We start from the raw sequence: 15762 nt of genomic DNA, 5'->3' as shown, positions 1-15762 counted from the left end.
CTTGGATGACATGGAGGTGAGTAAATTATGACATTTTAATTTGAAAGTGAATTAATCCTTTAAAGGGTAAATTTCTACACATGGATTTTTCTCTTGAGATGGTCATGAAAACAGATGCAGTCTTTGTGCTTTACATCAATGTTTTATTGAACAGTTTGCAGTGATGCCCGTTCACTGCATAAGAAGCTCAGCATCTCCTCATAGAAATGTAGTTTGTCTCGTATAGCCGAGTCAGAGATTCCCTGCTGCTCGAGGAATATGTAGGTACAAGTTTCATTACTGTTATTCACCTTTAAAATGATACACTTGGAAAAGAAATACATGTTTGAAAAGAATTATAGTTTAAAAGTAAATCATCAGTAACAGAAGGCAATACTCCTGACATTTATACCTTGAACTAAACTAGAACTTTATTTAAACTCAAAAAAGCACTTTTAGTGTCAGAGATTTCCAGTCCTCAAGCTTTGGTAAGAATCCTCAGGATCAGGTGTTGAGATGCATTACTTCTGCCATGTGACTGTTCATCCCAAACATTACAGATTTCCACAGATTCTTCTTTAGGGTCTGATTTCATGGAGAGTAAGGAGGAGGTGACGGTCCGGAGACGATCTTCTCATAGGCTGGAGGAGCGTTGGGAATCTAGAAGAGAGGAGAGACGCCAACATCTGTAAGTAAACAAAACTGAAGAGGGAACTACATTTGCAGCAGTGCCATAGAAGAGCCATTTTGGGTTCCTCAAAGAACCTTTCATTTTTTTATTACCATGAAGAACATTTTAATATTTTTTCTTTTTTTTCACTATAAAGAACCTTTTGTGCAATAGAAGAGTTCCATGAATGTTAAAATGTTTTTCATTGAACCTTGAATGCTTTTATTTTTAGGAGTGTTTGGTTTTTAGTCACACAGGTCGATGTACAGCAGCAGTAGTGTTCATGAGAACCAGGAGCTTACACACACACACACACACACACACACACTCCAGTCATTTGTAATCCTCACATCACTAATGACGCAAACTAAAGGTCTTTCTGCCCTGCAGCTGGTCACATGCCTCCTTTATCCCCTCTGGAATTCTGGGTAATAAGAGCTTGGTTATTCTCTGAAACTAAATGTGGCAGAAGGAAAAACTCTGATTTGTTCTTTAAGGACTGGAAAAGCGGATACAAAAATGTTATTTAAAATCTAAATAAAAGACTGATTGCCTAAAGAGATGCACATTAAGAAACAAGCAATAAACAGTATTACACAGGTGAAATATTATATATATATAAATATTATATTATATCATATGTGTGTGTGTGTGTGTGTGTGTGTGTGTGTTGTACCGCTGGTTGCAGGTTGCTGAATTCATTCAAGGCCACTTTGTTTTCCTCTCCGGATCCGGACTCGCTGTGCTGACCCGTCCTCATCATCTCCCTCCATGACTGACCGTTGCCTCGTCCGCTCTGAAACACAAACACACCCGAGAGGTAAGAGTCACATGATCTGATCCCACACTCATCACAGCTGGAAATCCTAATTGAGAAGTCCAGCATCTTATTATGACGGCTGATTCATGCGTTTGGCAGATGCATTAATGCAAAGTGATTTGCATCGTGATTAAGGTATAAATTATGACAGACCCATGACCATCATCATCTACTGCTGTCATTATGATGTCATTGTCACATGACTCACCCGGATCATCTTGTATCCGCCCCGTCGGCGGTAGTACCAGCATCCCAGAATGAGCAGCGCTGTGAGGATCACAGCCAGTAACGCGATTCCTGCCGCCCTACACACACACACACACACACACACACACACGTTAGATGGAGTGTATCTGTGGTTTGAAGCAGGTGTTTGTGAATCTTCTTCACTCACTCTTCAGCTCGGATGAATCCTGTTCCTCGTCTGCTGGAGAAATGAACACTGAATTCTCCTCTAGACGCTGAACCTGATCCACCGTAAGACATGATCGCCAAACACTGAAAAACAACAAGAACACTGAGATATGAGGAACACTGCAGTCGTTCTTCATCACAGTATATACAGTGAGAGATGGATTCATGAACACAGAGATCAATCTCAGGAAAACACAACCACCTCAAATCCCCCTAAATCTGAATGAAAATTAAGCATGTTTTCCATACCATTAATATATATTTTTTGTGACATAGTTACTACTAACTTACATCATGCACTTACTATAGTAATAACAGTAAATTATGTAACTAACCCTAAATCAAACCCTAACTCTATAGTAAGTAAATGTAGTTAATTAGAACTTTCTAATTATTTATGTACAATGTCACTCTGACACCTTGAATGAAAGGGTTACTTTATTTTAAGGTGTCTTTGTTACGCTGTAATTATACATTTAAGTACTGAGAAATATTAAATAACTCCATGTACTTACTATAGGTTTAGGATTAGGTTTTGGTTTGGTTAGGGTTAGTTGCATGTAATTATGCATAATTTATAGTTGTTACATGTAGTTACTACTGTAATATGTGTAACAATGACACCGTAAAATAAAGTGTTACCAGTTTTTATTTTCGATTCAATTATTTTCATTTCACAATTTTTTTTAATGATAAAATATGCATAAAGGCATTACAATAAATAATACTATGATATATTTTTAACATTTTTTAAAAATGATTTTAAAATAAAGTGTAACATTACAAACAATAATTTAGGCGTGTTGAATAATGTCACAATGCAAAATAATCCTGATGCAATTTTTATTATTATTAAAAAAAAAAAAATCTAGTAATTTTTCCAGTTCAAACATAAATTTCTTGTGTTTGCACACTAATCTACAGTATAACACACACGTGTCATGATCTCTGCAGCTGATCTAGAGTAAATGAGTTAGTGGAAGAGAGTCGGATCTTACCTGCAGTGTGTGATGTGATTGTGAGAGCGTCTGCTGTGGATCTGCTGAGGTTCAGAGCGGCTCTGAAAGCCCTTGAGAAGTTCTCATGACCGTCACGGGTTCAGCTCTCACACTCACAGCCCTCCATCTGACTGTCTGCTGACCGACTGACTGCGTTTACCGCGCTAACTGACCTCAGATCAGCAGGATTAATGCTGGTTATGCTTGAGTGAACCTGTTAGACTAATGTTGGTGCTCTGGTTAAAAGTGTGTGAAATTAGTTTCCACGTATGGTGTTGTTATTCTCAAGGAAATACTGTATCTATTAATGGGTAAAACTACAGTAACGTCTTCAGCTTGAGATCCTTTCCATCTAATGATATATAATCAGTATGATAATCATATTCATCACAGAGCAGAAGCACAACTAAAACAATGTTCTTCTGAAAAATACATGCAGTTTTGTTTTTAACCGCTAGTTTACCTTTAAATAAGGGAAACATGCAAAATGTAACTTGCATTCAATAGAATTGAAGGCAGCATAAACAATTTTCAACAAACAATTTAACAATATTAATATTGCATTATACTGCATGTGCTTAATTACTAAATGATTATTTTACTTATTTTAAATCTCAAAATTAGTGAAATTAAATGTATATTATGATAAAACAAAAGTGTTTTTTGACCTTGCATGCATATAAACCTGTTGTAGGAGACTCCCCAAAAAATATTAGGAACCTTAAAAAAGGCATAATAGGGGCAAAAATAACTAATTTTAACTTTTAAATAAAATTAATTGGTACCTTTAGTGTTTTCAATGATGTGCACCCTATACATATCTGTTCACAGCTCAAAAAATGTGTTCTGGGGTTTCATGACCCTTTAATGTAATGCATAGTAAATTAAGTGCTGTTATCATCTTTGTCCACTAGATGGCACAAGATTTTCATCGCAGTTTTGAGCCTGAGTGATGTGTTTTATAGTTTATATTCAGAGCATTTCTGTAATGTTTTGAGACTATTATTAATAAACATGTAACGGTACTTTAACATCAGCTCTAATGAAGTCAGTGTAAGGACCTGAGGACTGGTGTGATATGATCATGTTTTCTGCTTCTGTTCAGTGTTCTGTATGAGCTGCAGATGTCTGATGGTGTTTCTGGAGTTCATTACAATAATCCAGAAACATGAACATGAACTGGAGATGAAACATGAAGAAGTGTGTTCTTACTGATATAGTTACTGTTTTTACATGACTACTGAAACTCAGCTCTGACTCCAGAATCACACCAGTGTTCAGTGTTGAGCTCATATCTCACAGAAGATGTTTGTGTTAATGGGTGAAATATTATTTACACTGAAACTGAATGTGAAACTGTACTAGTATAAATATACTATATATCTTTAAATGAAATTATTTCATTCTTTTTAAAACATCTTCTAAACAGAAAAAAACGATTATTAGGAAAATAAATTATGTGAAACTCCATGTAAAGCATTCATCACTAATCTATGATTTATGAATACTCTTCAGTTTGGAGATTATGGAGATTTGATATTCATCATCATCATCATCATCATCATCAGATGAATCCAGAAATCTCTGGTAAGAACATGAATTCTTCACTTCATTTAGTGTTTGTAGTTTAAAGAAAGTGATGTTCAGAATCAGATCTTCTGTGTGGATTAGTGTGATGATGATGAAGAATGAATCAATCTGAGAATAAACATGTTTTCATGTCAGTGTGAATATCAGTGTAGATCTGTAACTCTAGAGGGAGACACTTCACTGTGTTACAGGAGCTCTGATCTCACTCTGTACTGCACTTTATCAGAGAAATGATCAATTCCTTCACAATCATACATCTGGATTTGGTTTATTTCTGAGATGTTGATGATAATGATACTGATTCATCTTGTCAAACTTCTGAAACATTAATATATCACTGACACAACAGGCAAATATTAGATCAAATAGCACTTATTCCATCTGATGTCCATTAGCAGCCATTCAGAAAAAACACACAAATAGATGTTTTGATGTATTTTTGAGGCTCTTAAAAGACCTTTATTAAAAACAAAAGCAGATATATGTCTGTTTGCTGCTGTCAGTAATGAACCATTGAGACGCTTTTGTCATTGGCCAGTCAGTGTCGACATGATGTCATTTCCCTGCAGTCAGTAGTCATGTGAAATTTACAGCTCAGGTGATTGGCTGAAGTCAGTTTAGCAGTTTAACTTTACACAAAGCTTTATACATCAAATACATCATCTGAACACTATAAAATGTAATGTTGCCTTAAATGTGAGATGAATAATTCACGCTTGTAGATGACATCTTTCTCTCTGTATTATATACATTGAAAGCATCATAAATCAAAACCATGAAAGGCACAGAAACAGTGTGTGTGAAAGTTTAGACTAGAGCAGGGATCGTTGATCCTGGAGGGCCATTGTACTGCACAGTTTAGCTCCAACCCTAATTAAACACACCTGAAGCTAATTGAGGTCTTCAGGATTACTAAAGTTACAGGCCGGTGAGTGTTTTATTTTTCAGAGTTAGATTTAAACTCTGCAGGACAATGACCCTATGGGATCAATGTTCCCCACCCCTGGACTAGAGCGATGATGATGATGATGATGATGTTGAGGTCTTCAGCAGCTGCTGATGGATGTCAGTGATGAAGGTTTTGATGTGAGAATCTCTTCTCAGTTTTGACATCAGAATCAATCTTTACAGGATCATCTGAGACTAGAAATCACAAATATAGATCAGATTATCCTCAGATACATTGCTTTAATTAACACATTTATAATGTTCTTGAACAATAACTTTTCTGTCAATTAAACACAATCTGTATTGTTTAATATATGAATCTGAAAGTGAAGAGAAAACGACAGTAAATCTAACAGTGAAACTAAAATATGATGATTGAAGTTCAGTAATGATCAAACACTCACAATATGGCTTTACTTTCTCCATACTGCTACATCTAACAACTCTCATTTCTCTTTCCTCTTGTGATCCACTGGTTTGTGTCTCATTTCTTCTCTTTGTCTTCTTGTTTTCTGCTGCTCTGTGATATCTGAGGCTCCAGCAGTTTTCTGGATGTGTGATTTTCTGAATCTTCTCCATCTGAATCTGTTCAATCACACACAGAGTTTAGTTAAAGTGATATAACATCATATCACGAGACATCAGATCAACAGCTTCAGTCTTATTATACATCTCATACTAACACTACAATATTCATAATAGATGTTGAAGTATGTGACTGATAAATTACAAATATATAAATGTGAATTTTATTTGTGTGTCTGTGTCAGGAATCCTGATTGAATTCAAAACTGGTTATTCACATGCAGCAGCTGGACTGATGCTCCAGATTCAGATCATAGATTCACTCATGTTACTGTTTTAAATGTTTTGTTTTAAAGCCTCTGATCGTCAGCAGAAGCAGCAGGATTCTGTTCTGTTCTTATAGAGTGAGAGTTACAAGAGATTCATGTTCCTTTTGAATAAGAACTGGCACTGCGCCCTCTAGAGGACACTTTGGGAAACACCTCCAGCGTGACCGGTGTCTGAAGCGCGTGTTTAAATGAGACGATGTCATTGGCCGATGACAGTTTATGATGTCACTACTGGTGTGACCGTCAGTATTAAAGGGCACCTGTGTTAAATGTCATCAACTTTCTTTTGTCTTCAGGATCAGTTTGTTTGTGTACGTGTGCACGTGAATATCATGATGAAACACTTCACTTTTTGGAATCTAGTAATCAATTGACTTATTTTGATGATTAATTGATTAATCAGATTTATTTATGGTAATAAAAATAGAAAATGTGATGATACACGGGGGAAGTTTTTGAGCAATATTGCTTGGGCACTTGAATGAGCGACAAATTTATATCTGGATACTTTAGATCGGTCGTAAGCAATTTTTTGAGATCCTTCAATCAGAATGCTAGCATTTAATTTAATTTAATTTGATTTCATTTCAAACACGTTATCGATACACGTGGTAGCAGCCGACCATGTGACCGGCTTAGAGATTTAAGATGGCAGCCTCTCAGCGGCAGTGGAGTGAAAACAACGTTTATAGTTCCAAAAGTTGAAATAAAGTGACTAAAAAGTGTTTATGATAAAGTATTTATTGGATTGGCAATAGATTTGCTCCTCTCTGATTGGTTGCTGCCAACTGTCCGTTGCCATAATTAGTTGACCCGTGTCTCACCAGGTTGCCCGTTGATGGTAACATTGCTCAAAAAGTTGCCATGTGCATCATCACCTTAATAGAGATTCTTTTGCTGTAGGCTTTACAGTACAACAACATAGTAAAAACACTGATTACATTAATGATTATTGCACAAGACTTGTTGTAAAATTATTATTGTAATATTCAGATCAGATGCATTAAAAAAGTACTGTGATCATGAAATCCAAAAACTGGCAATGAAGAACACAAACATCTGATCATAATTCATATCATGGGTAAATTTACATGAACTGATTCAGTGTCATTCTGCATGAATTAGTTGTGAATATAAATGTACAGTCTTGGCCTGAATAAGCATAATTTCACATAACATATGTTTACACACCCATCCAAAAGACAACATAATAAGTATATACAGTATGTAAACATATGACCACAAGTGTAAAAGTAAATGATGATTTTCCTGTATAGTTTGAGTGAATATTCTACCTATATAATGTAAATGATGCTCTTCATATATAAAGAGTGATTAGAGTTTAGAATTGATTTCACACATTCAGACACAGAGATGAAATAAACACTGTTGATGATGAAATATGACAGTTTGATCGTAAACATCATAAATACTCACAGTGTGGTTTTCTGCTGTTAATGCTGTTTTGTCTGATAGACTCTGCATTTCCTGTTTTAGATTGAAACTTTGTACTTTTTGCTTTGTCTCTCTTGTCATAATGTTAATTATTCTGCAGTTTGTGATTCTCCATACATGTTCTCAGTGAAGTTTTAAATAATAGTTAATCACCGTTTACAGAACAATTTAAGAAAGTGTTTTAATTACCTTGTGATGAGCTGAAAAGAGGAAACATCCAGCGCAGCTCTGAGAGTTCAGAAAGTTCAGCTTTTACGGTACGAAGACTGTCAGACGGGTTAAACTCCTCCACTGATCGCTGCTGCAGTATCATATCGGGCTGTGAGAACAGCGCTTTATATACTGCAGGAATATCACGTCACAGTTTGTCAGCCCACCACAATACATCCTGTTTATAGTCACTGAAACAGCAGAATCTTTTTTTTTTTCTTCTGATGTTCCTCGACAGGATCTCACTCTGTGAAACGAGTATCTCACGTATACTTCCTCAGGCCATCAATGACACTCCACAATCTCAAACCAAAAATTTCATTGCATAGTTTCATTACCACAACAAACCTGTCTGTATTTCCCCTCTACTCTTGTTTGTCTCCTAATCTACATTTGTGCTCAAAAGTTTACATCCCCCTTGCAGAATCTGCAAAATCTTAATTATTTTAGCAAAATGTGTGTTATTTTTTTATTTAGTTCTGTCCTGAATAAGATATTTTGCATAAAACATGTTTACAGTAAAAAATAGCTGAATTTATAAAAATGACCTGTTCAAAAATTTACATACCATTGATTCTCAATACTGTGTGTGGTTACCTGATGATCCACGACTGTTTTTGTGTTTTGTGATGGTTGTTCATCAGTCTCTTGTTTGTTCTGAGCAGTTAAACTGAGCTCTGTTCTTCAGAAAAATCCTCCAGCTCCTGCAGATTCTTCAGTTTTCAAGCATCTTCTGCATATTTGAACCCTTTCCAGCAGTGATTGAATGATTTTGAGATTCATCTTTTCACACTGAGGACAACTGAGGGACTCAAACACAACTATTAAAAAAGGTTCAAACATTCACTGATGATCCAGAAGGAAACACGACGCATTAAGAGTCGGGGGGTGAAAACTTTTAAACACAACTGCATCTCTCTATTAAACCTGTTATTATACTGTGAATATTGTGGCTCTGTGATAAATCTCTTGTGATGTTCCTCATATAAGTGGATAAAAGCACCTGCTAAATTAAAGTAAATGTAATTTTTTATTTTATTTTGTATGTGCTGTATTTCATGTAATATTTCACTATTTATTTTATTAATATCCGTGCTTTGTATTTACTCAATTGTTCATTATTAGTGTGTTTTTAGTTTTGTGTATTAAGACTATCAGATCTACAGTAAACACTGATTCAGTTCTTCTGATTAAGATGCTCCAGATACAGGAACATGATGTCGAGTCCCATTTGCTCAGAATCAATAATGTGACACGAATTGTCAAGTCATTTTATATCATATGTTTAATGGTTTAATTCATGGTCATTAACATGTCAATGAAATCACATTCAGTTATCAATAACAAATATACTGGTGGATGAGTGAGTCTGATGGTTTAGATTAAAGGGGTTTGAGTGGTTAATAATCAGTATCTAACCTGATGAAAAGATATTTATTCAATGTTATCCACATTATATTTCATCTGCAACAGAATTGAGAACAGCATTAGTGTGTGATACAGCATGTCAAGAGCTTGAGGTTTTGCTAGGCATGCTCAAGTGTGTTGAGGTATGAACAGCTGAGAGATTGAGAGGAAGTGAGAAATGAACAGTGTTGTTGAGATATACTGTTGAATGTGGTTATAAAGAGTTCCTGGATTACTAATCAGGGCTGTCATCTTTTCATTCTTTTGTAGGGAGATGAATGCTGTTTATTCTGTACTCTTCTTTTCTCCTGTTAGTACAGAAAGGACAGTGTGTTGATTTTATTTTTATCTTTGATTTGATGTAGTTTAAGATGTTTTAAACCTCACTAAGGCTGTATTTTGTTTGTCAGATTAATTTTTATATGGTTTTACTGTAGTATGAGGATCTGGAGATGAAAGAACTAACTGATATAAACTAACAATGAACAATGACTTGTATTAACTTACAAAAATTAATACTGCTACAAATTTGTTAATGTATAACTAATGAAACCATAACCTGGTAAACTGTCTTTGTAGAATCATGACGTCTAAAACATCCAGATATAAAATGTTCAAACTCTTTGGACCATAAAAACAAGTTGACAAGATGCTTTGGTGTTCATCGCAGCAGGGCGCAATGATATTACGGCAATTCCCACACTGAAAGCTCTGGGACGATGGTCTTCTGTAGCATACGAATGTTATGTTCGTCCTGCACTCTAAGAAGAAAAGGTTCAAAAATGAACCTTTTAAGGTTCCTGGCGATTGCAACTGTGGGGGAACCTTAAAGGTTCATTTTTGAACCTTTTTAAAAAGGTTCTAATTGGAACCTTCACTTAAAGGTGCATTAAAGCCTCATTAAGGTTCCACTTTGAACCTTTTCCTTTTAGATAGCAATAACATATATTAATAATAATTATTAAAATATAATATAAATTATACATTAACTATATGTCTTATATATAACTTATATAACTATATCTTAATCCCATTTCAAAACATTGAATACAGAACACAATGATTGTCTATAAAATGTTTAATACATAAATATAATGAGCACAGGCACCAATGGACAGAGAAAAAAGGAATATTGTTTTTTATCATTCAAATAAATAAATAATCAAATAAATCATTTCATTCATTAATCTATAAATTTCCATCAACCTTTAACAGAATGTAGCTGAATATCTATAATTTTTATATTATTTTTAATCATTTAATTTTTAATTTATATATAATTTTTAAGATAATGTTTAAACAGGACATTAAACAGGACATTTTTATTTTTTCAAAGAATGTTAGAGTGTTTCTCGGCTTTGAAGCATATTCAAGGTTGAAGATGAAGTACATTGTGGTGACCTGGTCATATCGTCTAATTAACAGACCTTCTCCCCTTGCATCATTATTTCTAAAACAGACTGCATCCAAGGCACATCCATTTACAGTATATACAGCACAGGGTTAGGTGTACGTGGTTCCTAAACAAGAAGAGAATAATGTTATATTCAATATAATATGTATGTATTCAATATAAACGTATTAAATGATACATAATTTCCATTATTATTTGCTTTTAAGTCATAATTTGAAACACAATTTTACTCACAACTGAGGGGACATTTAGGGCTGGATATCATGATAATATTTCCTTTGTGGAGTGATGTTTCATATAGTCTGTCCTCTCACTCTTTGTCCGTGTCATTTAGTCCTCTAAAAGGATTTGGTGATCATCAAGCATTTGGTTTTCATTTTATCCAAGTGGATCCCAACGCTGTAATCATCTTCTCCTGAATAAATCTACCCACAAAAACATGTCTGCTATTCTTAAAAAACTTAAGTTGATTCTGTCTGGGACACTTACCCCTACTGCCCTTGACCTCTTTTGATACACATCTTGGTAAGACAGATTGTCCATCTACAAAAACAAAAGAAATATATTATTAAGCAAGTGCGTAATTTTAGAGAATGCTGGAGAGTAAAAACAGTTCTCTATATTTCCAGGTCTCCAACAAGCGAACAATTCAACAAGGTGTGTTCAGCCATTGTTACAAAATACCAGTGCCCAGTTGCATAAAGCACCTTAAGTGTAATTTTCCCATAAGATCGCCCTTATGTTTCCCTTAAACTTAACGGTTATTTTCTGCAACACCCTTAAGTGTTACTTAAGGGTTTCTTTAGGTGAAACATCATAAACCCTAAGAATTTCCCTTAAGTTTTCCTTTTAAAAATGGTGTTGCATAAAGCCCCTTAACTGTCATTTCCCTAAGTATAACATAAGGTTTGGAAAACTTCACCTTAAGTGTTACAAGGAGTGAGCAGGTTCAAAGAGCTTTAAATGATACCAGATGAGGAATAAGGGTCTTATCTAGCTAAACGATCGGTCATTTTCTAATTTGTTTTTAAAATGTATATGCTTTTATATAAACAAATGATCTCCTTCAAGTGGTTCTGCCACTTCCGTATTCTTCAAACAGCATACCCTGTACGTCCTTCGCCTTCCCTATTCAACTTATGGAACCAATGCAGCGCCAGTTCCGTTTTTTTTCCGTAAGTAGAATAGGGAAGGCGTAGGACATACAGCATACAGCTTTTCGACTGAAAGAAAGACATGAACATCTTGGATGACATGGGGGTGAGTAAATTATCAGGAACATTTTATTTGAAAGTGGACTAATTTAAGATATTTTTGTTGAAATCCGATGGCTCAGTGAGGCCTGCATAGCCAGCAATGACATTTCCTCTCTCAAGATCCATAAATATACTAAAAACATATTTAAATCAGTTCATGTGAGTACAATGGTTCAATATTAATATTATAAAGTGACAAAAATATTTTTGGTGTGCCAGAAAAACAAAATAAGGACTTAAAATAGTGATGTTGAGTGTGTCGAATCAGCGGTTCGGAGTGCCAAAGTCACATGATTTCAGCAGTTTGGTAGTTTGACACGCAATCCGAATCATGATTCGACACGGGTATAATGCTATATTCTGACTTATTTACACTGTTAAAGAATTGGATTCTCATGCTAAACGTGGCCAAAGTTTCAAAACACAAGTTGGACGAATGACGGAGTACTGTATTTCTGTGCCAAAAATACTACACAGGCTTGTAGTAAGTGTTTTGAATTCGGCCATCACTAAATAAGTTGTTATTTAGTTTTTTTTTTGGCGCACCAAAAATATTCTCGTGGCCTTATAATATTAATATTGAACCACTGTACTCACATGAACTGATTTAAATATGTTTTTAGTACATTAATGGATCTTGAGAGAGGAAATGTCATTGCTGGCTATGAAGGCCTCACTGAGCCATCGGATTTCAACAAAAATATCTTAATTTGCATTTCGAAGATGAACGAAGGTCTTACAGGTGTAGAACGGCATGAGGGTAAGTAATAAATGACATTATTTTCATTTAAGGTGCTTTATGCGACCGGGCACAGTTCTTAAGAGACAAGACTGGAAGATTGTATGTAAGAACATGTCAAAGAGACCTTCAGTTTATATATATTAGCTATGTAAGTGAAAAGGTGTTATTTCATTTGGCATACTTACATCTACAATACTTGCCAAATTTTTAGTGTCACAAGTCCTTGGACCCTTGGTAAAATAACCCATTTCCTTACTTTGCTAAACCTGCTACGAACTTCATTTAGTTTTTCAATACCAGTCAAATGTGATCTTTCTTGAATTAGTTTTTAAGTATCTCATGCCATGTGTCACTTACCTGGCTTCTTACCTGTTCGTCTCATAATTGAGATTCCTCACCTTCATCGTCCTTTGTCTTCAGTCCAGACCAATCCGCTTACCATCATCTACAAATACAAAGAGACTGTTATCATCCAGCTAAGTTCATTCAACCTGTCATCATTCAATCTACTAACCTGTTTATTCTCCCCATCTCTGCCACCTGCAATAATAAACCTTTATGAACTGTATTACCTCTGTTGTCTCCTTCTGTCCGTGACACCATGACTCCTTTAAAAATAATATTATTTAAAATACTATCAAAGGCTTTATGAAACTGCAGGGCTCTTTGACACGTTCTTACATACACTCTTCCAGTCTTGTCACTTAAGACTTTTTGCTAACCAGGGCTAAACTAACCTTGTTGTGTTGTTTGCTTGTTTTACCTGAAATTAAAGAAAGGCAATTTTACCCTCCATCTTTCTTTAAAATTATGCACTTACCTGTACTTCACTGTGGGAATTAAGATATATATGTGCACATCTGATCAAACAGATTATTTTTTAACTCCAAAAAAGTAATAAATAAATTTTATAAAGAAAAAAAAAATCTCCACTCTCCTCAAGTTTTTTTGTATTGCTAGTGGGGTAGCTGATAAATTTCTGGTCACCCAGTTTGAGCAATACGTTGTGTTGAGATTGATCCATGTGAAATACCAAATCAAGTCTTAAAGAAACAAAAAACTGCAGAGAGGTTCATGTTATAATGGTAATAACAGCTCAGTAATTTGTAATGATAGCAATTTTTTAGCTAAAAGTATGTGGAAACCTAACCATCACACCTATACAAGTTGATGGGCATCCCATTCCAAAACGGGAATGCAATATAAGTTTAAAGCAATGTAAGTTGTTTTGGATAACAGTGTCAACTAAATACATACATGTGAGAAAATGCTAGTCACTGAAATCTTCAGTACAACCTATTAAGTAATTAAAAAATGTTAATAATAATTAATAGAGGTGTCCACAAACTTTTTTAAAACTTTAAGAGTAGATGTAATAAACTTACACATGAATGGTGTTTGTGGTCTTGGTAGGCATCTAGGTCTTTAGGTTTTCTTCTAATCTTATGAATTTAACTTGATCCTTCAATTTAAGGAATATTTTAGGTATCATAGTTTTCAGTTAGGTTCATTCAAGTGTCCGCATCAATTCCATTGTCTGTTAAAACAACAGGATTCAATAGGAGAATGTCATATCTGCTTAATTGTGAAAATGTCTGTTTTGCTGCAATGGGGAAGTTAAACAGAGCGTGCATTTTTGTGAGATAAACCTTGAAATGTAGGGATGATCACCTGGAAACTGTTGCCATCAACCAGTCAGCCACATGGATTTTCCAGTGAATCAGCTCTGAGCTCATTCTTGCCTCTATATGCAGAGAAATATTGCAATTTAGAAAACAATGCGTTATAAAATATGAATAAATATAAACTTTTCATTTTTACTAAATTCTCTCTCTCTCTCTCTCTCTCGGGCGCGCGAGCACACACACGCGCACACACAGTAAGGATAAAAAACGGGAAATATCTTGAAATAGTAACATGTGGAAAAGGTGTAGTAAGTGGTACACCCGGAATTATTTCTCCAGGCCGTTAAATTGACAATATTGTGGCCGCATTAACACGACGTGTCTGCTTAGGCCCATCGTCATGTATTCATTACCACACACCTTAAAGTTATTATGACATTAAATAGGTGTTTCATAGCTTTTTCAAAAAGTTAATAGTTTATTTGAGACGTTATGTTGTCTTACCTCAGATTTTTGTGTCGTTCCGCTCTTTCCCACTCGGTCCCGCTGCTGCCGCTTCAAAATTTGTAACGGTTTTTTCCACGTGACCACTGACATCATTGCGCGAGAGAGACTTGTGGAGATTCAGTGCATTGCGTTGCGTACCAAAGCCCAGATGAAAGCATTTAAAGCATTTTGAAGGATTTGCTTATTCATGCTTAAAAACGAAACAATATTAATAATCTCGTTTACTTTTAGTGAAAATAATGTACTTTTGAATTGCTAGTTATTTGTCAGTATTCTTATTTTGTAAAAACGTTTAGGCACAAGCAATCTCAGCACATAAATGATTAACAACAGTTGTAGTAAAAGCAATAGTAGTAGTAGTAGTAGCAGGCTAGTAATGATGATAATAATAAACTAAATAAAGATAAAATAATCTTCCTGATGAAACCTTGTACAATACAATTATGAAATGTTTTCTAAAACATGAGCTAATAACAAAGTAGATAAAGTTGGAACAGAAGGAGAGATAAAACACGTAAAATAAATTGCCTGTGCATCACACCTTACTTGTGATTTTTGCTCCAAAACTGCATAGTGTCCTTTTCAATTGGGGAATATTTATACGGTTGTCTAAGCGGAAGATATTGAACACAGTCTATTTTTAGGGCTAAGATTTTCACGTCACCTCTCCATTTGACATTGAACAGCTTCTTGTCCATTTATGAATGTAAAACTGAATTTTTATTCTTGGTCTTCTTAGTTTATGCTTTAAAAATGGACAAAAAACATGGTGTCTTTCAATGTTAAGATGCAATTTATAGAAATGTGCGGGGAGGTCGGGGGTACAGATGAAACACTGTATCGACTGTACACTCCATAGAATCCAATCATATT

General features: G+C 34.9%; 1 protein-coding gene and 1 long non-coding RNA gene across 2 annotated transcripts; both read right to left on the bottom strand.

Moving 5' to 3' along the window:
- Nucleotides 1-133: 133 nt before the first annotated feature.
- On the bottom strand, nt 134-3013 carry mlana (melan-A). The gene is made up of 5 exons (XM_067376875.1): nt 2882-3013; nt 1864-1967; nt 1678-1774; nt 1326-1445; nt 134-639 (listed from the first exon to the last, which is right to left on the bottom strand). Exons 2-5 carry the CDS (start codon nt 1953-1955, stop codon nt 571-573), a joined length of 378 nt encoding a protein of 125 aa, XP_067232976.1. The 5' UTR covers nt 1956-1967; nt 2882-3013; the 3' UTR covers nt 134-570.
- A 1725-nt stretch (nt 3014-4738) lies between these two features.
- Nucleotides 4739-8046, bottom strand: LOC137013219 (uncharacterized). The gene is made up of 3 exons (XR_010893680.1): nt 7918-8046; nt 5824-6004; nt 4739-5614 (listed from the first exon to the last, which is right to left on the bottom strand). It is a non-coding gene; the product is annotated as an uncharacterized lncRNA (long non-coding RNA).
- Nucleotides 8047-15762: the final 7716 nt, after the last annotated feature.

Source organism: Chanodichthys erythropterus, chromosome 22, assembly GCF_024489055.1.
Source record: "Chanodichthys erythropterus isolate Z2021 chromosome 22, ASM2448905v1, whole genome shotgun sequence".
NCBI lineage: Eukaryota > Metazoa > Chordata > Actinopteri > Cypriniformes > Xenocyprididae > Chanodichthys > Chanodichthys erythropterus.
Note: the sequence above shows the minus strand (reverse complement) of the source record. Positions and strands in the feature narration are given on the sequence as shown.

Excerpts from the sequence above, each read along its gene's own strand:
- mlana (XM_067376875.1), bottom strand. The coding sequence starts at position 1,955 with ATGTCTTACGGTGGATCAGGTTCAGCGTCTAGAGGAGAATTCAGTGTT. Across the intron at positions 1,775-1,863 it reads GGATTCATCCGAGCTGAAGA|GGCGGCAGGAATCGCGTTAC; the intron begins GTGAGTGAAGAA and ends GTGTGTGTGTAG. Across the intron at positions 640-1,325 it reads TCAGCAACCTGCAACCAGCG|ATTCCCAACGCTCCTCCAGC; the intron begins GTACAACACACA and ends CCTCTCTTCTAG.